The sequence below is a fragment of the Triturus cristatus genome, chromosome 4_2 (assembly GCF_964204655.1).
Source record: "Triturus cristatus chromosome 4_2, aTriCri1.1, whole genome shotgun sequence".
NCBI lineage: Eukaryota > Metazoa > Chordata > Amphibia > Caudata > Salamandridae > Triturus > Triturus cristatus.
Window position 1 is genome coordinate 777,554,792 of NC_140586.1, and position 27,190 is coordinate 777,581,981.

At 44.5% G+C, this 27,190-nt stretch overlaps 1 protein-coding gene across 2 annotated transcripts in view; it reads left to right on the top strand.

Moving 5' to 3' along the window:
• The first annotated feature begins 211 nt into the window (after positions 1 to 211).
• The window catches only part of PDZK1IP1 (PDZK1 interacting protein 1), a 131,336-nt gene continuing 104,357 nt past the window's right edge, over positions 212 to 27,190 (top strand). Inside the window, exon 1 of one of the 2 annotated variants that reach the window (XM_085602686.1) lies at positions 212 to 307. In XM_085602686.1, the coding sequence (XP_085458812.1) occupies positions 226 to 307 (82 nt within the window). In that variant the 5' untranslated portion in view covers positions 212 to 225. Of the gene's footprint in view, positions 308 to 23,300; positions 23,564 to 27,190 lie in introns of those variants that run through there. The other variant, XM_085602687.1, reaches the window with a different exon arrangement.

Consider the following 27,190-nt stretch of genomic DNA (forward strand, 5'->3'; position numbering starts at 1 on the left):
AGCACGGGGCTTTGCTTAGTGTTTGGGGAGGGGAGAGCCCGTGTTGCTGGGCTGGAGGGGAAGCAGTGAGAAGGGCGAGCAGCGACAGCATTGCTAGAGCGCGACATGGGCTAGCCACTTCCTACAGTGTGTTGATCCGATTCCACCTTCACCCTGGGCTGGTCCTGCTGCCATCTTGGAATGGGATAGTCACTTTCCTTTGGTAACAAAAAAAGTCCCCTTTCTATGCCCATGTATCCGTTTCCTGTTCGGCTGCTTCAGACACATGGAACAGAGTTGAACACGGGCTTTGCGGCCGCCGGTTCTGGTCAGTATTTGACTCGTCTTTCAGTCTCTGATCCATCCCACCTAGTGTGTACTTCCTCTCGAAGAGCAGCAATGAAGCTCTGAGTCCGAAGCAGTTTTGGGGTTCTTCCAACCGAATCCGCTGCAGCCTTGGGACTCTTCTAACCCCGGTAGCACCAAGGTCCGATCTACCTGCCCCCCCTACAGCCTCAGTGCCCCTCTAACCTCTGCCCCGCCTTCCCTTCCCTTCCGCCTGCCACTCCTGCACCCTCCTAGCCCTCCATGCCCCCAGTTAGCCTTTGAAACCCCTTTCCAGCCTCAGTCCTCCGCTCACCCTTCTACTGTCCCTGTGGTCTGCTGAGCCCCTTCCAAACCCAGGGTCCCCCTGGCCATCAGGGACTTAGAGGTGTGAAGTGTGTTACACTGTTACACAGAGCTTTGTCATCTCTCCTGTCAGTCTTAACTAACCGGGTTCTAGTGCTCTCTTACTTTTGACCGGTTTCCGGTTGCTGCCTTCTAAAATATCAATTTCAGCGGGAGCCTCAGAGCTGCCAAGAGTTTTCATAGCATACATGAAACCTTCAATTACTTTTCACGTTTAAATAATCAACAGTACGTTTAATCCAGCGTTCATACACCTGCAGTGACTCCCCTTTATAGGTTTAGGCATACAAATCCCGGCATGCAGTGCTGTGTTGGATAAAGAACTAGTATAGATTGAAGCTGTCCTGTATGATCTTGGCCACAGTAGGTATGGAGGTACTGAACGAGTGGCCAGGTTTTTGGTGCATTTCGCACGAGGTGTGCCGAATTGGAAGACTAAGCAACCTCGGAAATGGCACACTCAAGGCATTGTGTGGATTGGAAATGTGCGTAACACAGAAGCTGGAGAGCATGGCTTGGTTTTTATTTTTGGAAATGTTTTACGGAGTCCGGAACAGGAACGGGCACGGTTCTTTGGCAACTGTTCATGTCAAAGTAAGAAGATCCGGGGCTAGGCACTTGAATAATGGGTGTTACAGGGGCCATACGGTGTAGGGAAAAAGCAGATCTCTCTACCCAGTCTTACATTTATGAAAGTCATCAACAATAAGCATTCTAAAATGTTGCTTTGTTTGATGTTGTCAGCTGGGGGTTTGAATGATGTTGTGACGTCATTCACTCAGGGCTTCATTTGAGCTTGTGGTGTCCTGTGCAGGGCACCATCTCTTAATTGTCAACATCGGCGCTCATAGCACAAACTCGACCCAAAGATATTGGAGCGCTTTGCACGAGCACCAGTTGAGGACACATTAATGTTTTTGGAGGCACAGGGAGAGTAAGTGATTTTCTCAGAATCACAGGACGTTGAGCCTACGCCAAGACTCAAACCTGGTTCCCCAGCTCTAAATTCGGGAGCTCTGGCCGTTACGCTAAATCCTCACCTCACTTATAGGGTTTCATGGTTAATAGTTCTATTATAGGCGGCTCTAATAGGGGCAATGGGCTGGTGCAAACTGCCTCCTGACGAGAGCCCTGGCACATATTTTTTCACACATTAACCACTACATTCACTGGAAGGCCACTCAGTGTTAGTTTTACTGCCTACTAGAATGATGAAACGTTGATCCATGCTAACAGCATTTGTAGTTGAAGGTGCACAGAAATACCTGCAACGTGCTTGGCCTGTCAAGTTATTTAAGCAGTTACATTTCCGCTTTAGCTCTGGTACTACTGCCTTGTTATATTAATCTTGTTTATGTTTTACCTTTGTTCCAGTACTGATTCAGGTACTGTTAGATCAAATGGTACCCCTACCACTCTTCCGGTGCTGTTGGGTACTGTTTTGATACTGCCACTGTTTGCATTTATAACAGTCCTGGCAGTGTTAGATCATGGTCCCTAGCTTATCAGGTTCTGTTCCAGTTCTGACACAGGTCCATTGTTACCCATGGTTACTGTTCGATTTCTTTGCAGTTTGCTACTCTCCAGTTTTGTTCCTGTTCTATGGTTTTTCTCGTTCTTTTGCCTTCCTTGCAGTCTTTGGCCCTGTTCCAGTTCAGCTTTCTGTTCTGTCCATGCCTCCTAGTAAAGCTATAGAAATTCTGTTGTGTGCAATACTTTTTATGGGCTTCTATTTTAGCAGGGGTACTTTAATAATTCACCCAAACAGCCAGAATGGGATAGTATACTGTTGTACCTTCTATCCTAGACTATTTGGGAAAACTGTGGTTTTTGTTAATGTGATTACACACTATGTATGTTGTGTTCGGTCAGTACAAGGATTAAGATGGGGCCAGCCGCAATGAGGTTCGAGCTAAAGTGACTCATCTCCACAGTGTCCTGAAGCAGTATCCACAGCAGTAGACATAACAGCAATCCCAACAGCAGTGTGTGATTTCTGGGTATATGCTGGGCAGTTTGTAGCGAGTAGGCCATTGGTCACTTTTTCCCACTCATCATTGCACCTGGCTCCAAAGGTCTCACTTTTTTGATTCCTTCTGTCCAATCAGGGTGAAGCTAAAGCCAGCAGAGCAGGGTGTCCCCACACCTTTTCCCACATTCAGTAGCCCATCACGGCAAACAAAGTTAGTCTAAGCATGTAATTTCACACGGTGCAATTCTTTTCTTGGCCAGTATTTTTCCCAATGTAGAACATTTTGTGCCTGTGCGGCCCTTTGTTAGGTCTTACCTAACAGCGAGCACATGCACTGTTGCTGCGGGGGGTATTGTATAAAGTAAATACTTAAACCCACCCATTACTTACCATTTGATGGCTTTTCTTTCTTTTTTTTTAACACCCAAAGACACAGATCTGGAGCTGGGCTCCTACCTATTTGTTTTTTTTCGACACCAAAAAAGCTAAGCTATTCACACGGTTCCGCGCTACACAATTCAACTGCACACCTTTCCAATCCACACCACATAATTCGACACCAAACCACATAACTCAACTCAACAACCCAATTATACAACACACCACATACATCAAAAACACAGCACATAATTCCACATCATGCCACAAAATTCAACAGCACACCACATAATTAACTACATACCCCTCTAGAAAATAAAATACCATCCCACACAATCCCACTCCATAACACACATTCCCCCTCCAAATAATTCCAGTACACTCAATACCACATAGTTAATATCCACATAATTACACTGCACACCATGCCATACAATTCCACTACACAAATCCACACCACACCATTCAACGCCACACAAATCCACAACTAACAATTCCGATCCAACCCACATAATTCCACTACACACCACATACACTCCATAAGACATGGGTAAAAGACACTGTCATTTACAACATCAATAGCTCTAACACAAGCAAATGCGAGACCTATAGCATTTCCAATGCTTGTTTAAAGTCCTGCTATTTTACTCGGTGTGCAAAGAACTCTGGGGATTGTAGTGCTGCAGGTACCGAAACCGATGCCCCGTGCCTGTGAGCTCTGGAATGCCAGATAAACAAACGTTGGTGACAGATGCACACCCCTTTCTGGCTCAACGCTGCCGTTCTGTTTGTAAAACACTTTTGGTTACTTATTAGGGCGGAACACAGAGCCCTTGTTATCAGGATTAACATTGTCTGGCCTCATCAGAGCTTTGCATATTGTGAAACCTCAACCGGGAAATCACTGTTGTTTTTTGCTAGCAGCAAATTACGTGTAACCGTACTCAGTTCAAGCTTTGGAGACACATTGACCACTGTCTTTTGCAAACAGAATTTCATGATGATCTCATGCATGAGGCAATACACCTAGACAGGTCAAACTGTTCAGTTTAAGATCTTTAATACATGGTCAAAATGCTTTCTCTATTTTTAATGAGCTGGTGATATCAGCAATACAAGATAAGCCTTAGTTAAGAGCTAAGGGATCCTTGTGCAAGGTGTTTAGCTTTTGTTACAGCATATATATTTATATATATGCATCATATATTTATTTGTTGCAGTATGTAAGTGTAACAGGGGTCCCCTAAAAAAACACACACATCCACGCCCTGCTGGAGGATTGTGTAGGAGATTCGATAGAGGTACCTGTTAGTTGAGGGTTATGTAGGGGTGATTCTTACGTAGGCGGAACAAGCTTCAATGGCTACTTATTGATAAGGTGAGGGCGGGCAATCCTCAGATGATATAATAGAGGAAGAAAAGAAACCACAGATCCAAGCCCTGCTGAAGGTTGTGGTGGGGACCTTCCCCACCTCGTCTACTCCCACTTAGGAGAGGCTTGAGCAGCAACACTTTTACTGTTCGCATTTGGACAGAGGTTATACCACCTATCGTGCCCATCCATCTGCCATCCCATGGGCTATCGTTATGCGTTGGTGATGCTGCAAGCAAATTGAGAGGGCCAGGGTAGCTTGCATTGGATCATTGCATGAGGGCCAGACCAGCATGCACGTTACCCTAGGACTCACACGCAGTCTCTGAAGGATGCTGAGCAGATGTGAACCTGGGACCGCTACCAACTGAATCTTCTGCCACACACGAATCTGTCCGGAGTGCTACTTGCTCCTACACCTATCCAAAATCAACAGCTGATGTCAATCTGCTTCCTATGAGGATATTTGTGGGATAATTGAACTCTCCACATCCCAGTTCCAGGGCAAAGAACATAGAATGTTAACCCCCATTACTTTGGAGTTGCGGCTAGGAGCCTAGGTGGTCATGCTTCATGTAATTAGAAGCCTTCAGCCAATGTCCACAGCTGTGAGGTAAGGATCGTCATTCGCCATGACTAACAGGCAGGTAGATGGCGTCAATCGAGGCCAACCCATTGCCTATTTGTGACCTCTCCAGCATGGGCCCTTCTGGGCTGGCAGGAACAAGTTTCTATGGAGCTTGGATGTCTTGCAGAGCACCAGGGGAAAGAGCAGCCCACCAGGATGGGTGCCCGGTTGGATCCTTATAATAAATGTTGTCATTTTATTCAGATCTAGCTTGATCCAGGGTAGGCTATGTTAGGTCATAGAGTACACTTGTGACACTGTCAGTGTCCTTGGTTAGGTGATATGTGTGATAAACCACTAGAACTCCAGGGCGAGGACCTGATCTCCCCGAGGAAAGCTTGAAGCCCTTGTTGGCAGCTCCCTGTCCCTTCAGGGGGGAGTTTATGCGTAGCTAACAGCAGCCTTGAGGCGCAAAGGAGCCATAGGAGCCATCTCACAAGGCTGTGTCTCTGAGGGAGCCTGAGAAGAGAGAAGGCCTACTGCAAGGTTTCTGCATTCTGACGCAAGTTCATCTCATTCTGCTTTCCATAAGGACAAAGGTTCCTGACGGTAAGGACAAAGAGTTATTTTTTGGGAGTTGAAGACCCACCACTGTGGACTGTTTCTGGTAGGAACCAAGAGACTATGTCTTACCATCCCCCTCGTATCTACAGCTCCGACAGAATCAGCAAACGTCTTCAGTAAACAGCGCCTTCTCCCCAGTGAGAACTGAATCCTTGCCATAGTTTAGTGGCTACATTAAATTTCAAAGGAAATGGACATCTGCCCGGTATGGATTATTTCCATAATAGGTGTATTCTCGATGTTGCTGACCCTGGATATAACACTGTCTTTATATAATTTGCCTTATTTCATCTTCTTCGAGCAAACCATCAGCCCAGACTCTGGAACCAGAAGTACCCCACATTCACAATGGTCCAAAACAGCTCTCCGATACCCAACAGGAACTACTTTTCACTAAAAGACTTTCCCAAATCTTGTGGCTTTACCTATGATACTTCCCTCTATCTTTAGCCCACCTCCTTGATAATAGGAGTTATTGTTGCTGATAAATGATTTTCTGCTACTGCAGTTTGTTTCGCCATAGCAGCGTCCCATTTGGTCTCACCATCTGCCTGGTAGCAGGCCTTCTTTGTTGCACACCCCGACTTCATGCAGTAAACTTCAATTTCTCACATCCATCCATGTTCTTAGATTGCCATGAGATTGCTTTCATTGGCTGGCCATGAACAGCGAACAAGGGAACTTCATTTGGACATGGTCAACATGTGTACCACAATTATTCAACAGCTGAATACATCCACCAAGGACTCTATGGACTAGACGTGAGATAATTATTAGTATTTGTTCATAGCATATCATGCATCATCTTTCTTTATTGCACAATGTCATGTGTAATGTTTACATCCTTGTGTAGCCTTATCTCCTCCATATGATGTGTACAACTACATAAGAAGTGTTTATATCTCATTGCTGAGCGTGTTTTATTTCACACAGACTATTTCTGTTGCATTGCCCTGCCTTGCTATTTTAGTTTTTTGCTGTGCTAGGTGACGAGGGTTTAGTGTTGTCATCTGATTTCCACCTAGAGAGCATCCATACATCCCAAAGTCCCATTGAAAGAATAATCTGTTCCCATAGGCCAGGCACACTCAAACATCAAGTCACATCAGAGGGAGAAGATCAACCTATCCAAAAGCCACCATAATCCTCAAGGCAGGGACCAAGATTTCTTGTTTGTTTCTGGGCATGTCAGTCCCGGTGTGAGGTGGGCCTTCTGTTAAAGGCAAGACAAGTAAAAACCCCAGCCACCCGCTGTATTTATGCATAAACTTTTGTCACATTTATCCTAAGATGATAAATACCACACCCCTCTACCTAGAAGAGACCAAAAGGTTTGTGGAATTCCTATTTGCGCCTATTTTCAAGGTGTACATGTATATGATGAGTACATGATCCCTGTATGTTTTTTTATTAGGTCAGGCATTCGAGACCTCTTGTATGTACTTTAGTATATACTTATATGTGTATGTACTTTGTGGGCTCTGGAGATCAGCCTAGGACTTATCTGCTTCCGCTTAAGGACTTTTTTTCTGTTCAACTGCCTCTATTTAACTTTCTTGATAGAAAACGACCACTAGAGGTCAGTAAAATACCAGAATTGCTTTCTGCTTAGGGACTTTCCTTTTTTAGGTCTCGCCTGATGTGGTAAATAATTTAATTACCGGGACTTAATTTGATACAGAAACATAATAAAATAGCTCAGTAAATAAGAGGCAGAATCCGTGGTATTAGAGGTTCGGAATGGGCTTTATTCCAATGGTCGATTATAATCGGTTGCTCCAAGTTCCATCACCACGAAGGTTCAGGAAGTGAAGTACATACATTATTGATAATTATTCACTTTTATACAATAGGCATTACAGTGAGGCCAATGTAAGAGGCGTAACAATTGATAGCAAAGATAACATTTCACATGCGTAGCTGAAGGAGGCGTAATTGGGTGTAACAAGGAAAACGTCATTGGTTATGATGTCACATATGGGTGGACCTATGAAATAATTTCGCAATGTCAGCAGAAATACTTGGCAGAGATGCGCGCGCAGCAGTATGACGTGTGATTGACGTGCGACTAGGGGGTGAAGGGGACTTGACATTTAGCTCTACATGTGGCGACAGAAGTCTGGAGGGTCAAGTCAACCTAATCCACAAATCATATCTAACATCCTATGTTTAAAGAACCATGTTATCCAAAAGAGAGGTCTCTTAGAGTAGAATCTTATTCTATACTGACTATACTGACTGTTAGTGCGTGTACAAGCGTCTAAGTGTCTACACTAGATGCGAGGGCAGGAATCTTCCATAGTAACAGGGCTATGAATTACTTGCATGAAGACAGAGAAACCGGGCCTTTGCTCGGTAGCTGGAAGAATGTTTACTTAAACAACTAGACAGGAATGCATTAGGCAGGGAACGGAGCAGATAATTTCGAAGGTGAAATACAGTTTTTGGCAGGCAGCAGGCTGATGTCAGGCTTCATGAGCCGCGCAGGGAATGAGACAAAGTTCATGGTCACAGATGCAGGCTCAGACTGGAGTTTTCAGAGGCAGAAGGCAAGAAAAGCTTGATGACAGAATCCGGGCCTACTTGCCTGGACTGAAAAATGGCATAAGTGAACCATATAAAGCCGGTGGCCTTTCATACTTAGGAATGGAATATCCGGCCTATTCATGGCGGATCTGAAAGAGGACATGTTGACGGTGGACGCACATGGGTTTGCGTCTTCATAACTGGAACTGGAGGGAGCATACATGTACTTGTGATTCATACATGAAACCGTTGGGGTCCAAGATAGGGGACATAACTGATCAGAAAAATCCATATTTCCACATTCCCTCCTTGTCCCCTACTTGCCCGTCAAGAGATATCAATCTTCATCAATCCATTGATCTGTTCATATAGCATCATTTGTTCTTCTTTTTTCTTCTGGGACGAATGAAATCTTGGTGATGGGACACACGATGTGGCACACAGACCACAAATCGCTGGTCCACATTGTAGGCATAGACAGCAACTGAATAGTATCAGAAAGCCAATACCTAGGAAGGATAGGACCTTCCATCCAAAGGTAGATAATACATTCCAAAACCAACCAGACCAAGTCCAGGTGCCTGGATTCTGGTGTATCTGGCTTACAATCTTATGAAGGCGAGTTATGGCTTTATATACAGATGGCGAATTTTCTGGTATGAAAATGCAACAACTTGATCCGATGACCCTACAAGCTCCGCCCCTATCGGCCAGGATGACGTCAAGGACAAGACGATTTTGAAGCACAACAATCCGCATAGCAGACTGCTCTTCTGTTAAATTGCCTAAGGCGGAAATAGTTTCGTTCACTACTGCTTCAAGGGTTCTAGTTAATCTACGTATCAGCTTACTATTAGTAACGGTACCTATATAGGGAAAGAGACCTTTATTGAAATCTGTGTATTTTTCCCATGCTGTTTCAGTGTAATCGACTATTGGGAGATCTCTCCTTACTCTATTATATACTAAATGAGTATTTCTGTGATAATCAGGGGGAGCTAGAAAAACAGGTGGCAAAAGGAATCCAATATAGCAAGTACCATCCCAATCTAGAGGTAAACGTACATATGCCGTCTGACCACATATGAAATAGGAATGGCGAGAAGCTCTAAATGTAGACTTGCCTTGATCACTAAATTCTACTATAGTGGTGCATCTACTATGGCCCATATGTATGGAACCATTTTTCCTTACACATAATTTACCTTTTACTGGAAATATTGACATAGCGGGCAAAATTGGAGTAGCTTCTGATTCAACATTTAGGATCATAAGATCAAGCGTAAAATTACCTAATCCATACACTTCATTTTCTAGATCAGTTCCTGTTCTCTGGGGAAGTCCCTCCTTGTTAGGGTAGCAGACTTTAAGTAAAACTAAATTCAAATTTCCCCATACCCAGTTATCTTGATAAACTGCAGAATTCGAATCTAGGGAATTGATTAAGCTAAACCATGCTCCACAGGAGCCGTTGTGTGTGAACGGGTATGGAAAGAGAGGTAGAATTCCTTTATAATTCTGATAGGGAGGGAGTCGGCCACATATCCAACAATTTGTAGCATTGCTAACCTGATGGGAATGATGTAACATATTAATAAACGTGTTATTGCGCAGCGCAAATCTATAAGACAACTCAAGCGGAGGTAATTCACTAAAAGAATGTTCAGCAGTAACATTATAAACGTGTCTAAAAATAGGATAATATATATGCAACAATATACTTGCAGTAATTATTAAAAGACTTAAGGAAAACAAAATTAATAACGTCACTGTACAATGACTACGCAGTGATTTACAGTACGCCTGTCGTTTCAACATTTTTCGGGTGCATTCTCTATTCAGGTCCAAGGGATACATGTCAGAGACAATTCAACCGCTTCACCTCGGAGAGGACTTAAACAATCAAATTGCTTGACTGATTGGACCTGAGTTTTAGTTTATAAAGTTCGGAATTTCTCTTTTCAACAAAAGGAAGTTTTGAGTCAATGGGTGAAGACACACAAGGTGTGGTGTTTACGTCCGATGGTAGTCCATGAAATTTCTTGATATGACTTGAATGTATCCAGCCTTTTCTGCCCTCGATCTTCACGGCTGTCCTTGTGGTGAGCAAGACCAATTTCGGTGACTTCCACCTAGGATCCAGCTGAGTCTTTCGATCAAAGTTCCTCACTAAAACGAGATCCCCCGGAATTACGTCATGGGGTTTCACCTCAGTGTTGTCAGGAAAAGCTGCAGCTACCTGTGAACGACAAGATTGTAGTGCAGACATCAAGGAAGCCAAATAATCTGTCAGCATATTACAGTCAATATCAGTTATTTTGCGTGGTATAGGTGTCCCCCACATATTTGGTGGTCTGCCGAAGATCACTTCATACGGGGATAGCCCTGTTCGAGAGTGTGCTACCATTCTTGTGTAAAAGAGTGCAACTGGTAACGCTACTACCCAGTCGACACCTTTCTCTCTGCATATTTTGGACAATCTAATTTTCAGGGTCTGATTATGTCTTTCTACGAGACCTGCTGCTTCGGGGTGTCGGACACAGTGGAATTTCCACTGATAGCCTAACAAAAGTGAAACGTGTTTCATTAATTCGGATGAGAACGGCTGGCCGTTATCTGAGTGAACAACACGTGGTAAACCGTATCGTGGGAAGAATTCTCGAACTAACTGTTTGGCAGTAGTCGGGGCCGTGTAATCTGAAACCGGGTATGCCTCCGTCCAACGGGAAAGAGCACAAACAACTACGAGAACATATTTGAATCCTCGACATCGTTCCATCTGGATATAATCCATCTGGAGGACTTCAAAAGGGTGATCAGGAGGCTGAAATCCACCCTGTTCTACGGGAACGCTTTTTCCTGGGTTGAACTGACAACAGATCATACAGGTACGAACTTTTTGTTTGGCTGCAGCTCGTAAATGTTTATTGAACCAAATGTGTTGAATGCTGTCTAGCATAGCTTTTTCTCCTAGATGTGCTGGACTATGTACAGTGTTAATTATAACCTGGACCATTGAATCAGGAAGGAACCACACAGACTTTTCCTTCATCAACCATCCTTGATCCGTTTGGATCCCTCCTAATTCAGTCCATTTCTTTATTTCTTCTGGTGTAGCATGTGTCTGTATATCAATTACGTCAAGAGTAGGATCTTTAACCGTCATACAATGTGTTGGCGTCGGGACTATTGTCTTTGTCATGTCGGATGTTTGAGTTTGAGCAGTCTGTTTAGCTGTTCTGTCAGCTAAATCATTGCCTTGAGAAATGATATCAGTAACTTTCGTATGTGCTTTGCATTTCATAATCGATATTGCAATGGGTAAATGTATTGCATCTAATAAGGCATGAATGAGGGGTCCGTGCTGAATGTGGGCACCGTGAGAAGTTAAATAACCTCTCTCTCGCCACAGCACGCCGAAGTCATGTACAACTCCGAATGCATAACGTGAATCAGTGTATATGTTGACTTTTTTATTTGTGGCTTGAATACAGGCTTGTGTCAGAGCGACGAGCTCTGCTGCTTGAGCGGACAAGGTATTTATGCAATTTGTTTCAATAATTTCAGTGTCTGTTGTGACTGCGTAAGCGGCTACTAACTCTCCTGTACTTGTTCTCATACATGAGCCATCTACATACAACGTCAGGTCTGGGTCTGACAATGGGACATCTGTCAAGTCTTGTCTGGGTTTCGTCGTGATTGTAATAACATCAATACAGTCATGAGCTAGTGGGTCTGTTCCATTTACAGGTAAAAGTGTGGCAGGATTCAATGTGTTACAACGTCTGATTTCTATATGTGGCTGAAACAGTGTTAGTTCGTACCCTGTAAGTCTTGCTATAGTCAAATGTTGTGTTTGCGTTCGATTCACAAGAACCTCCACTGCATGTGGTACTTGTACTGTCAATGGATGTCCTAACACTATGGCATCGCTTTGTCTGATTGCTAAAGCTGTCGCTGCCACTGATTTCAGGCACGCAGGCAGAGCCTGAGCTACGGGATCTAATGTACTAGAAAAATAAGCACACGGTTTGTGTGATCCTGCTTGTTCCTGTGTGAGTACTGACAAGGCAGTACCTTCTCGTTCTGTAACAAAGAGTGTAAAATGTTTTCTGTAACATGGTGTTGCTAAAACCGGTGCTTGACATAAGGCTGTCTTTAAGCTTTCAAAAGCTTGTGTATGTTCCTGAGTCCAAGGGAGAACAGTCGATGTGGCTGCCTCCTGTGTTGTCAACTGAATGAGTGGTTTTGCTAGAAATGCATACTGAGGGATCCACTGTCTACAATATGAAGTGAGGCCTATGAAAGCCCGCACCTCCTTTTGTGTCTTGGGTATTGGCATGTTAGCTATTAACTGAATGCGGTCGGGTGTAAGCTGCCTTCCCTCCTTGGACAGCGAGTGACCAAGGTAAATAACTCGCTGGACACAGAATTGCAGCTTAGAAGGGGACACCTTGTGCCCCTTTTTGGCTAGAAATTGTAAAACTATCAGTGATGCTTTCTCACATTCGGGTTCGCTTCTAGCGGTGATCAGCAGATCATCGACATATTGAAGCAAGGCAGTGTTAACTGGCATGTGGATACTGTCGAGTTCTCGTTTCAGTGCTTGGCTATAGATGCTGGGGCTTTCTGTAAATCCTTGAGGTGCGCGTGAGAATTTGAAGCTACGTCCATTTAAACTAAATCCGAACAAATATTGGCTTTCCGGATCTATTGGGACGCTGAAAAAGGCATTTTTGAGATCAATTACAGTAAAGAATGTTGCTTCGGAATCAATAGCTGTCAGTAATGACGAGATATCTGGGACCACAGGGAATTGTGGCACAATGCATTTGTTCAATTCGCGCAAATCAATAACCAATCGATATACTGGCGAGGCCTTCGGATCTGTTCGTTTAAGAATCGGAATTATCGGTGAATTACATACATTGGAGTCTGTTTCTACAACCACTCCTTGGGCAATGAGCTCGTCAATGATTTGTAGTAAAGCCACTACAGCATCTGGTGGTAACTTGTATTGTCGCATTCGTGGTAGTACCACTCCTGCCTTTAGTGTAACTCGATATGGTGTAATATTCATGCAACCAACATCAGTAGGGCCTTGTGCCCATAGATGTGTAGGTAAAGTCTGCAGTCGGGGATCCATGTCTCTAGACACATAGTGACCTTTGAAATCACGTAAAAACAATCTTACTCCTTCCGGAGAACAACATATTATAGCTCCTAGAGCTTTCAGTGTTTTTATACCTAACAAGTTTTCTGGACAGGATTTAGTGAGCAATAAATCTGTAGTTCGGGTCAAGGGTCCTATCGTAAGTGGAAGAGGCTGTGATACTTCATTAACAATAGGTTTTCCTGAAAAACCAAGGGAAATATTCTGTGAGCCTGAGAGGGGTGCCCCTGGAACTTCACTACGTTTTATGGTTGTTCGACTTGCCCCTGTATCGAGTAAAAATTTTCTGTCTTGACCTAATAATTCACTATGTACATAAGGTCCTTCTTGGTCTACAGGGACCTCGATAAGGGGTAAGTCAACTTCCCTCTCTAGGCTGGTTCATGCGTATCGTTGATAATCAGGGTAGTCATACTGTGCGGTCTGGTACAGCTGTCGTGTCGTGGTTTGTGTGGCAGCAGCAGGCAACGCTGGTGCGGCTGGCACAAACTGTATAGATTGTTGTGGAGCTGGCATGGCCTGTGCATGCTGCGGTGCTCCTTGTTCATTCTGATCCTGTCTAAGTGGCCGTGGTCTTTCTTTTGTAATACCTGTGGCGATATTACGCTTCAGAACTGGACAATCGTGTACATAATGACCTGGTTGTTTACAATAGTTGCATGTCCCTTTTACAGGTCCTGCTGAATCACCGGAATGTGTCGTACCCTTTTTATGTCCTTCAGCTGGAACTGTCTGGGAGACTAGCATTTTCATTTTCGTGTCTTTCATGCGTCTTTGTTCATGATCTTGTTCCTCTCTAATTCTATTGTGATGATACTGTAACATTTGTAACATTTGTGATGGGGTGTTACCTTGCCAGGTACTCTCGAATTTTAATACTCTATTCTTCACTTGGGGCAAGGAATTTTCAACTAATTTTGTCACAAACAGATGTGGGTATGATTCGCTACTTGCTTTTATGCCACTATTTATACCAAAACATTTTTCAAATCGTGCATAGAAATCACTAGTGTCTTCATCTTGCTTTTGTTTACAGGCTGAAATTGCACCCCAGTCTTCCTTTTTCGTGGTTAATAAGCGTGGCAGTACCTGTACTAGTAAACCTAGTAGTGCTTTAGTTTTGTCCCCAAGCCCCGAACCTGGACCTCGGGCCTTTTCTTCATTTTCTAATGCTGTCCAATCTATCTTTTGGTCTCCCACCTCCCACTCTTTTTCCTTGAGTTTTTCATAAATGCCAGCAGGCATTAATACCTTTAATATTGTCATAATGTCGGGATAGGTATATTCTCCCATGAGTAACATGTCTTTAATTTCTCGGTGGAAACCCGCTGGGTCTTTGTCATGACTGGGTACCACTTTCTTCATTTCTAACAATTCTATTTTCGATATGGGCGTATATACATATACACGTTTAAACTCATTGTCCTCGCCTTTTATTGGGTGTACTTCTCGTATGGGATTCTGTCTGTCCATGTAATACGTGGTTCTTTCCTTAATGGGCAGTGAGACATGTTCTGGGCATATAAAAAGAATGTACTGCTTTCTTGATTCTAGTATTTCTTTAATTAGCTTAGTACCTGAACCTCTCCATCTATTCGTGAGTAATTCAGTCAATATATCAGGTAAGGGACCAGGATCTGAATGTTGGCTTTTATATAGTATAAGAAGTTGTTGAATCATATAAATCCCAGCTAAACGCTGTTCATCTGGGGTGAGATTCAAAAATGTGTGTGCTACTGTATCATCATCATACTTTCCGGGACTGTCAACCCAACGAACGGCTGACCTGGCTAATTCTTGTTCATCCATAGAATCGAGAAAATGATAACCCCTTCGTTCTCGCAGTAATTTGTCAGCGGCTTGGAACGAATGCTCGGGGGACCTTATATTTATTATAGGTGTTTGAAAATTCCTGTTATTTTCTAGACATATCGGACGTATCGGGTCAGTAAGACATCTAGTACTATTACAAGATCTTCCTCTACCTACATAGGCTATGGTTTCTGACTGTCCTGTGGGCAGTCCTGATCCTTCCTCCTCCTCATTTTGTTCAAACTGGTCTACCGCTAATCTTTCTTCGTGTAGGCGTTCTATTTCTTTACGGATCTTTCGGCACATGGCTATTATACAGTTTTGCTTATCATGTCTCCCTTCTGATATATTCTGGCTCCATCTGGTAAGAATTTGCATTGCTTCCGGGTCTACCCCCGGTCGGTCTTGATTTCTGATCACACAATTTATGAGGAAACGTAACAGTTCCCCCTGTATTTCCACTTTCTGGTATTCCATAGCTCTGTTAATACATTCAGAATCTCGCCCTGTTTGGACAAAATGGTATATATTATCTAGATGCATAGTCATTCCTGGTAACTTCCCTAAATACACCGCGGCTCGTCTGATACGTAATGATGCCAGGGTCATTTCGTCCTCTTTTCCGGGCACAGGGTCATATCTACAATCTATAAGAAGTTCCTTAAGCGTACGGGCATTTATGAGTTTGGGGGTACGTGAATGTGCAGATTCTTGAAAAGTAAGTTTATTTATTCTGGGTGGCGTAGAAAAAATGTTGGTAGCACCTCCCGTAGCCCCATCTGGGGTATCGGGCGTGAAAGGATTCGTTGAACGCGATACAGCAACTATAGGTGTGGACACAGCTATGGAAGTAGCTGTAGGAACAGATGTGGAAACAGATGTGCTTGCCGGAACTTGTGTCAGGATTTGGTGCTGTAGAGATACAGATACAGGATCTTGGCGTTGAACCTCCCCGGCCAACGGTCTATGTGGGGCGGGGTTAGCATACTCGGGAGCTGCGTCATCTAAATATGAGGAAAGAAAAACATCTTCTGCGGTTCTAGGATGCCCCTTGGGATGTATCTTTATTGGAAATAATGGGGGTGGCAAGTCTTTTGGTATCCCCGGAGTAGCCTTAGGTAATCCTTCGGCCAGAAGGGGATACATACCCTTCATAAGGGCATGTCTTTGTCTGTCTACTTGTTCTGATTTCACTCGTGCACCTTCTTCAATTAATAGATTTTCTCGGACTTCATTTGAATTCTCTTTACTCTTCTCTTCCTGTCTACGTGCTTTTTCTGTACGTCTATACGATTCTTTACGCCATAATTCAATGGCGTCTTTCTGTGATTGTCTAGCTTTCTTTTTCCATAATTCTTCCTCTACTTTCACGATGCACTCTGCATCCCAGGTCCCAGCTGCGGGCCACCTCTGACTTTCTGGTAATTCCTTAGTGTAGTCTACCCATAAATCAAGAAATAGTATAGCGTCTAAGCCGTGTTTATGATACATGAAGTACCCTGGAGTGTCCCTAGGAGGAATAGGAACAGCTTCTTCGAGTACCCCTTTTCTAGTTGTGATCTGTCTTAATTTCGAAAAGAGCGGCATATTGAGAACTGATCTGATACTTGATCTTGAACAAACTTAATACAGTAATCACAATAATGAACAGTCATTCATACCACAATATGCAGAACGTACTAAAAACATTTAACATTTAACATTCCTGAGCAACAATGATGATACGATCTAAGGAAACTTAATTACTGAACATAATACTCGGCATTAACTGAATTATTCTGAATTTATATACTAGATATACTAGATGTACTGCTAAACAGTACAGATACACTGCTAAAACAGTGCAGACCGGATTTGTGTACCCAAACCCGTCTGGACCGGCACAACCTATGTGCACGTCAGAACGCCTCCCCAGTAATGGTACTCACCGGGTAGCTAGGAAACGGAAGGCCTCGGAAACTGAACTGAACTTGAACCGGACTGGACTCGACTCGAACACCTCGGAAACCGGACTCGACTTGGGACTTCGGAAACTGTTGGGCCTCTGTATACCTCGGATCTTGCTCTCTCAGCTAGGCTCTGGTCGGGATACTTCGCACTTCTCACCGCCTCGTCTGGGTGTTGATCGCAGCCTCAGTCGCCCCCGCTTGACCGGAGGGAGATACAGGAAATCCTGCTGGTACGCGTTGTTGTCCGTCCAGCTGTGGCAGGAGACCGGGCCTGCAACGCACCACCGGCGCGTGAGATGAGAAAGTGTCCCTGTTCGGGCGCCATTCATGTGGTAAATAATTTAATTACCGGGACTTAATTTGATACAGAAACATAATAAAATAGCTCAGTAAATAAGAGGCAGAATCCGTGGTATTAGAGGTTCGGAATGGGCTTTATTCCAATGGTCGATTATAATCGGTTGCTCCAAGTTCCATCACCACGAAGGTTCAGGAAGTGAAGTACATACATTATTGATAATTATTCACTTTTATACAATAGGCATTACAGTGAGGCCAATGTAAGAGGCGTAACAATTGATAGCAAAGATAACATTTCACATGCGTAGCTGAAGGAGGCGTAATTGGGTGTAACAAGGAAAACGTCATTGGTTATGATGTCACATATGGGTGGACCTATGAAATAATTTCGCAATGTCAGCAGAAATACTTGGCAGAGATGCGCGCGCAGCAGTATGACGTGTGATTGACGTGCGACTAGGGGGTGAAGGGGACTTGACATTTAGCTCTACATGTGGCGACAGAAGTCTGGAGGGTCAAGTCAACCTAATCCACAAATCATATCTAACATCCTATGTTTAAAGAACCATGTTATCCAAAAGAGAGGTCTCTTAGAGTAGAATCTTATTCTATACTGACTATACTGACTGTTAGTGCGTGTACAAGCGTCTAAGTGTCTACACTAGATGCGAGGGCAGGAATCTTCCATAGTAACAGGGCTATGAATTACTTGCATGAAGACAGAGAAACCGGGCCTTTGCTCGGTAGCTGGAAGAATGTTTACTTAAACAACTAGACAGGAATGCATTAGGCAGGGAACGGAGCAGATAATTTCGAAGGTGAAATACAGTTTTTGGCAGGCAGCAGGCTGATGTCAGGCTTCATGAGCCGCGCAGGGAATGAGACAAAGTTCATGGTCACAGATGCAGGCTCAGACTGGAGTTTTCAGAGGCAGAAGGCAAGAAAAGCTTGATGACAGAATCTGGGCCTACTTGCCTGGACTGAAAAATGGCATAAGTGAACCATATAAAGCCGGTGGCCTTTCATACTTAGGAATGGAATATCCGGCCTATTCATGGCGGATCTGAAAGAGGACATGTTGACGGTGGACGCACATGGGTTTGCGTCTTCATAACTGGAACTGGAGGGAGCATACATGTACTTGTGATTCATACATGAAACCGTTGGGGTCCAAGATAGGGGACATAACTGATCAGAAAAATCCATATTTCCACACTGAGACAGCGCTTTAGCGCTGCTCTGGCGAGACTTATAGTAAGCGAGTTTTGGAAGTGCAAACAGTGGCTTTTCAGGCCTCCAAATACAGTGCATGTGCGCCGTCCGGGCGCGCGCACCATTTGGAGGCCTGAAAGCACTCGTTTGCTTTCACTTTCGCCGTGATGTGATCGCGATCGCGATCACTTTCAGCGCACCATTTGGCAGCCTGCATGCCCGCCCCCACTCCCCCCTCCCACTCCCTCTTCGTCAGCTTCAGTGCGCGCTTTCAGCGCACCATTTGGCCGCCTGCGTGCCCGCCCCCACTCCCCTTCTCCCCCCTCCCACTTCATCAGCTTCAGTGCGCGCTTGTTTACAATGCTAATACAATTTCTAAGTCAATGGTATACTGGCGTATGTGGACATTTTAAAACTACTACTTCTATAAACTCTTGTGAGGTCTAAAACAGCAAACGCGCGTTCATAGCGGCAACAAAGGGCTTGCCTGCTTGAGAAATAGGTTCCATTCTAGGGAAGCTTTTCCATCCTGCTGTTTATGGCCAATCACTCACTGTTTACAAGCCAACAAAATGCCCACATTCAGCTCCTACCAATGATAACGATCTTAACTACAGTGCAACTTTTCTCTTTATTGTACCGTCGCAGAGTCCTTTGAAAACACGCCCAGAAACCATTCTAACCTCTCGCACACTAAAGACTTCTTGGCGCAGCCTTCTCTTTTTGACAGGAACCAAGCTCAGCACGTATTCAAACAACTTAAGGTGTAAAGGTAGCTTAAAGGGAGTCGTTAGCCTTGTTAGCCAACACTTAAAAAATTGCTTTTCCCTGCTTTCTTTAAGGTCGCGTTTTTAAAGTACATTATAAAAATGTGTTTGTACACATCAAAGGGAGGTGTCCTTCCTAACTTTGCATTGCCGTATAAAACCGCGCTTATAATAATAATCCACATTTGTAAAGCGCGAACAATCACCCGTAAGGGTCTCTAGGCGTTTAACTGCCATCTGCAAATAAAACGTGGCTTTCCTTAAACTGTTTTTTTTTATGGTGATGTGAAGGTTTTGCAAGTACTTTACGTGCATCTCAAAGGCAGCGTAAAATGTTATTTCATGTGTACGTTTCGTTCGAGAAGTGTTTTTCTAAAAAACGTAAAGTGTTGTCTAATTGTTTCACTAGTTATTTAGTGTGCGCAACAATTTGTTTTAGCACGCATTTGAAGTGTCGTGGCAAGCTGCATAATTGTGTCTATCACATGGCATTCTGTGCGCATAAGTTTGAGGCAGCATTGTTTTGTCCCCCTGTAGCTCTGTTCGCGGTGTACAGTGTAATGACCAGGAAGTCAGATTGGCTTTTAGCGGACCGCTGCAAACGGACAGGAAGGGGGTTTTTCCGGAGCGTGGGATACACAGCCTTTCCTGCCATTGTTTGTTCTGTGAAATGTTTGGGATTGTCTCTGAGCCGTGCACTGTTTTGCTCTTGGTTGGCTTCCGCTCTTTTTTTGGGTAGAGGATTGTTTGCTGTCACACACCTACCTGAGGTGAAGATTTTGGAGTTGGATGTCTGTGAAGTTATTACTGGAATGTACATGGCACGGCCAAAGTATGGAGGTCTGATGTATTTTTATTTTATTTCACGGCATATTTCACACAATGGATTAGTGCCCAACAGGTTCCAATAAAGACTAAGTGGCACACACACATTTTTGACATTTTGCAGAAATGTCTCTTTACGCGACTTAGAAGCACTCTGTGATTGCTTGGCATGCACTTCCTCACCTTTTTGTTTGAAAACCCTTAGCCACGCTTACAGCGGCCCTCGCATGGCAGTCTTTCCTCCCCCCCCTCTCTCAGACGCTCCTACCTCTCCCTTCCTGCAGGGAAAAATACGATCACACAACAGACAACAGGCGCCGCAAACATCGAAACCAGACCGAGCCTTTAGGCTTGGTTAATGGCCCATTCGCAAGTGTTGCAATTACAGACAACACGGGCGCCAGGAGAAAAAAAAAATCGCAAACATCCTTCCAATTGCAGTTTCCTGTTCTGCTTAGAACACAGGATACAGTGGCCAGATCGAAGGCTTTACAAACGTACATGACTGCTCTGATAAAATGTTTTTTAACAGTTAATTTGTAATAAAACCAAAACATAAAGAAAAGGCATTGTAATTTTACAATGCCAATAGCTCAAACTCTTATAAATGCGAGACCTATTGCATTGCAAATGCTTGTTTAATTTTTCTGGCAACTGCTCTATTTAACTTTCTTGTTAGAAAACGACCAGCAGAGGTCAGTAAAATACCAGAATCACTTTAGCATTCTCTACAGGCCAGATGTATGACGCACAAAATAGCGCCTCGCAAATTGCGACTCTTTTGTGACTCACAGTTTGCGAGGCGCTATTATGCGTGTACAACAGTGTTATTACATTGTTTCGCATTAATAATAATGAGCCTCTCACAATTTACGAGCCCATTGGGAATGCCAGCCCTCCCAGGGATGGTGGCCTGCTGGGCTTAGCAGACCACCATGTCTGGGACTGCTTTTTAATAAAGCAAAACCAAAGGGGGATGATGGACGAAGTGTTGTACATTGCAAGCACTCAATCCCGGTCAACTGATATGGGTTTAATCCATCATCACTCTTTAGCTCACTCCGCCACACCAGTTCAGACATGGCCATATGCAAATCAGTCTGACCCTGTGCCTCATGGGAACAGTCTAGCCCGAACTGCCAAGCCATGTCTTCCCTGGACCGAAAACAAGCATCCTGGGACCGGTTTCTGGCTAATCAGCCGTCATCAGCCAGGCTAGCTTGAATAAAGCAGCTATTTTTATGCAGCCCGTTTTCCTTCAAGGAAAACGGGATGCATTTAATTATTTATTTATTTTAAAAAGTTTTCGTTCCATTTTTTAAGGGCAGGCAGTGGTCCCCGGGACCACTGCCTGCCCTTAAAAAATATTTTCACCTGCATTTGCAAAGGGGAAGAGGTCCCCTTGGGCTCTGATCTGACCTCTCCCCAAGAATTGGGAAAGAATGCAGACAAATGGGTCAGAACCAGGGTAAAGCCAAAGAACCAGGGTGGTGACCAGAAGAAAGATTCTTACAAAAACCAAGAGAAAGGTGGGGATAAATCAAAATAAATACACTACAGGGCCCCAAAAGTCCTCTTCCGGGGGTGGGTCCCAAACTCCTTCCTCCCCTGAAAAGAAACCTTATTGCCAGGTGGCATGACAACACATCGGAGGGGAGAACCTAGTCAGATGCAGAGAAGACAAATGATGTGGCTGGGGGCCACATCACATAGCAAGCTAGAAGAGAGTGTGGCACAACCCCACATCGTGAAAAAAAGTAGAGTGACAGTCCTACTAACCTGAAGAACAGGATGACCAAAGGTGTGCTGAAGAGATCAACAAGGTGAAAAGAACGAGGACTTGTACCACTATGAGACAAATGTGCACCCGCAGACACAAGACAGCTACCAACGCAGAGCTAAGTCCCTGGAGACAGCACAATGAGAGAATCAAACATAAGCCGTGGCAAGATCTAACCGCGTCTCCCCCCAACGCTTCCCAGTGCGACTGTCGATTTCCCAGCATCGGCAGTCTAAGTCAGATGGCATCTCTGCTCGTGACTGCAGATGCCACAGGTGAAGAACAGCCTCAGCCAAGACACAGTTACGTGCCAGCAAAGTCCCTCCAGACAGCCTCACTCCTGACGAATCATCACCACCTGTCGTCCATGACTAACGGCAACCACAACATCATTGCCATGTGCATCACCCAATCCAGCTAAAAAGCAACTCGTCACCAGGGTGGAGCCTTGCACCTGCAAAGCACCAAGAGGCTGAGGTGCCCCTGGCAAGCCTTGTCATCACAGTGCCCAGATGCCTCAAGAGAAGATTCTGTAGTGGTACTCCATTGACGCTCCTGATGCACCATGTTGTCTGACACCAACAGCATCACAGCCAGAGCACACAGGTCATCCAACAGTGTTTAAGTGGACATTGATCCAATGGGCAGGCCGCCAAAGTATCTGGACACCATTGACACATCATTCATGCCCAGTACTAGCTGGTTAAATTGTGGACATGTGCCAAGATGCCCAGGTGCTCCCAGTTGCATCTGTCCACCGTTGTCCTGCGGACAGCTTCTTAAGAACGAAAGACTGTGGTGTCCCATGTGCATAGTTAATTTCCATAGGTTGAACTTTGTTTTGTTTTAATAAAGTTTGGGAGAAATGTAGTGTTGTGATGGACACGTTTTAGTGTCTCAGCAGGCACTTGTATAGCTAGCCACTCCCTCGAGGGCTGGACACACTTGCATCCCACACTTTTTTGCCACAGGCATCACGAGTGACGCGAGCCTGCAACTAAAAGGACCTAGGTGGAGGTGCTTGTGACCAGTTGCAGTAACCACACGTCTCTGTGGGCTTATTTCCAAAAGATGTGGGCCTGGGCCCACAACATTGCAGTCGCATCAGTGGATTTCATTTTTCCACATGTTTTATTCTTCATGTATTTTATGAAATCTGTTTCACTGAGTTCCAACAGTCGCCACCTCTATCAACTGTTTGTTGTTAGCCGCAATAAATAATGAAAACTTTTCCAGAACATTTCGTGCCCCTGCTTCCAACTGACTGGGGGAAGGGGATGCTCCTCTGTGCCTTTAAGTGTTTAGATACCCACGCAGGCCAGATTTCCAAATCTCAGCCCCGTTCATCAGTGACTGTGCCCAAAACAAACACCGCCCAAACAATGATACACTGTGGTGGAGTCTGATAATTTGCCAGCTCCCTCCCTGGCGCGAGGAGGCGCGAGGAGGCGTGGTCGGCGCTGAAGACACTCCAGGGTTCCCATTAACGCCCTCAGAGTGCTTCCCACCTCACCTGCGTGGACTGCTCCAGTCGCCACAGAGACCCGGAGGAGGCTGCACCGCTCACCCAGGGCCATGGCTCCCTTCCTGCTGCTGCTTCTTTGCATGAGTTTGGAACTCGCGAGCTGCCAGCAAGGTACAGGCGCGATCTGTTTCCGATTCCTATTTCACTGCTGTGATTTCTGCTAGGCTCGCCCTGCGTGGCGGCAGAGGGTTTAAGATGTTGGCACGGCCATCACATTGCGCACCTAACAAGCTGGTTTCGCTGCTGCTGACATTACCGCTCAGTGTTGCGCAATTCTGCATTAGCCCCGAGGCCACAGCCTGCCTGTGGGACAGGACTGCATAATTCTGACAAACAGGTACAGTCTTTCGGTAACCTAACGGGAAAAGAGCACAAGAATTCCCCGAATTGTGCAACACGCAACTGCGTGAAAGTCTGTTTTCTTAGGGGTGGGAAGAGGGGGAGTTATAGGGTTGGAATGAATGGGACAAACAGCAACCCCCCACTAGACAAACTCTGGGTTCATCTCGAGGGCAGCAGGTACAATATATCGCTGTTGCTTCCCCAAACGAATGTTTACTACGTGAAGAAAATTAAGTTCTTTTCTCCCGCTCCACTGATGCTGTTTCTGCAATGGAAACTTGGCATTGATTTACGCGTGGCGACATTCTTTACTAAAACAGCTGACAAGGAGAGAATGTGCGAGAAACGGACAAGACTCCGTAATAGTTGCAGGGGTTTGGGAGCATGGTATCAAGTGTTCAGTAGTGACTTGAACATTTATCAACTCTACAAGCAACCAATAACAAATCATCAAGGTAGGTAGATGTGAAATTAGAATAGTAAATATATTCTTCCCTATGCATGTTTATCTTAACGATGTATAGGAAGTCTATATTGTGGACTCTATATAACCATGTAAGTCCGAATTTCTGTACTCGAACAGTAGCAGCACAATAGCACAGAACAGTAGCAGCACAATATCAGTACAAGCTTTCCTCATAGTGTCTGCTTGTGATTAGGCCTGGGCGGTGAACTCCGCTCCGTTCGCGGAGTTTGCAGAGTTTTCTGCACTTTGTAGAGCATGTGGGGTTCTGAAAAGCTCAGCTCCAAGTAGTGCAGCTGAGTTTTTTCCTCGCTCGCCAATATTAAGTTGGCGAATGAGGAAAATCTAACGCCTCCCAGCAAGATCTCTCAACACGGATAGCAGCGTCCGCTCGCGTTGAGGAAGCTGCTGCTCGAGTAGAATATCTACTCGAGTGGCAGAGAGAAGCAGCGCCCTCTTGTGCTGCCCATGGTGTCGTTCATGCTGAATTTCTAGCACAGGACAAACACCCGGCCCTAAAAATCAGCACAAATGGCGTGACCGAATGCACTATGTGTGCTTGCGGAACTCCACGTAGCGCGGTGGAGTTTTTTGTTCACTGTGCGGAGTTTCGGCCAGACCTGTTTGTGATGTGTGTGTGCATGTGTGTTGGTGTCATAGTGCATATGATGAGGTGATATTGTGATAATGTGTGATATACTGGTGCGATGATATGTGTTGAGTGGTGTGTGTGTTGATGAAAATTATTTTGTGCACTGGTGTGATTGTGTGTGTTTTGGTTTGAGGGTGTGAGTGGAATATATATGACAATATGATGACGGTGTGCCCGTCTGTGGATCGGTGTCTGTCTTTTGTGTAATAGTTTTTGTGATTATATGATGTCTGTATTATAATGCGCTAGATGTTGCATTGAAGTGTGTGACTAATGGTGTATGCATGTGTGATGGTGTTTGCCGATGTTCATGTTGATGGAATGGAGAGTCTGTGGTATGATGCTGTGTGTCATGTATGTGCATTGGTATGGTGCCTGTGTTGTGTGCGTTGGGATGATGTTTGTCAAGGTTCTTGATGTATGTCATGGTGAGGGGTTTGTGCAGGGGTGGTGCTTGGTCAGTAAAATGAAGGGGGGGTGAGCTTCAGATTTCCCAACAATCACCCTGGTTAAAATGCATTATATGAGAAGCGGGGCAGGAGGGGGGCCATAAGGAGCAGTAGGAAGGGAAAGGAGTGTGGATTGTGACAGGTATATTTTGTAACAAAAACAAAGACCTTTAAAACAGGGACATGGGAGTGTGTGTTTTTGCTGCATGTGTATGTAAAAATCTCAAGTGAAATCCGACAAACACCTCACCAAACCCGACTTAAAGCACCTGCACCCAACGATGCGAGCCATCATAGACAACACGAGGGTTGGGAGCGTGTAGAACTCATGCAGATTTTACAGTGAAGAGTGCATCTATTTAACTACGTCTGTAACCGAAATGAGGAGATTAGGACACAATTTGCAAGAACGAGGTATGCTAGCATTTTCTTTTAAAGCCAACTCGAAGACACAATCCTCATCGGTGTCACCTCACAAGGTATCCCATGCCTCTCCTTGTTCACCAAATGTAAACAAACACTGCACATTGTTGCAATCGGAGCATCTCACTGTGATGTCTTACATTTTTTTTTAAAAAATTGTTGCAAACAATTGCTTTTTCACCGATTTTCTATAAACAAGTGTTTTTTTGCAAATCGTGTAAAGCACAACCATTCAATAAGAAACAAGCTCTGACAAAGCCAATAAATCTGCCATTGTCAGCAGAGTTGTTGGTTTTGCCAATGATTTCATGCCAAAACGTTTTATAGTAAAGAGTAAGGAAAATTAGTTAAAGATGGCCTCCCCTATTCTATTCTATTGGATTTGTAAAGCGCGCGGCTTCCCAGCGCCTATCCCCTATATTCTCATTTTTGCATCCACACTAATGGCGGTTTTTGACTGTTTTTGTTGTACTTTATTAAAAACCACATACCAGTGGTGCGGGGTCTTACTGTATAGTTTAGGAATGTCATATGACAACCTTCTCACTCATCGTCTGGCTTTTCTCATCCTAGGCCTGCCTAATTCCGAGTGCGTAAACTGCTCCACCTATCTCAATTGTCCGGCTGTTAGTGCTCCCATTTTCCCCTGGTGTCCACCGGATCAATTTTACTGCCTGGAAATCCAAGCTGGTAAAGTCGCGTGAGGTTTTACCTGTAGGAGCAGAGAAAGCCTCGTCCTCCAGTCTCTGCATGCCCCCTCACTGCCAAAACTGTTTTTCGCTTTTCCCCTCCGATTCTCTGAGCACCACTCTCTCACCTCCACCCTGAAGGAAGGAAGCAGGTGGTAAATGGGAGTGGTAGATACCTTGGAATAGGGAATACCGTCAGAAAGTCTGCATGGTAATTCCTCTTTTGCACTGTTATTCTTCATTCCAAGGGCTCTAACTCATAACAGTTGGAAATCCTTACTGGCTGGTAACGGTAACAGTAATACTGGCCGCTAGGAATCTCTGCCTAGCTCGTAATCAGGGTCCCAGTGTTTCATCCCAGTTTGAAAACCTTGTTACACACTGCATAGGCACATAGAATCCTGCAGGTGCCAGGCCCTAGCCATCTGAAGCCCAAGTGTATCCTTTTGAATTTTTCTAATGGTATAAGTTATCTTGTAACTGCCTCTTTGTTCGGACACTATGTTTAATCTGCAGATATTGTAGTTCTATCCAGTTCTTTCACTGTAAGTTCCCTCTTGTATTCCTCAAATGTTTTTGCTTGCCATTGTTTGAACATTTATTAAATAGCCTTGCAATCCTTTTGTCTCTGGTGCATACAGGTGTTTCCTGTGCGAAAAATGAGTATCGCAATGCAATAGGGTATTTGGAAAGGTTAATGAGGTTAGTCTACCCCTTCTT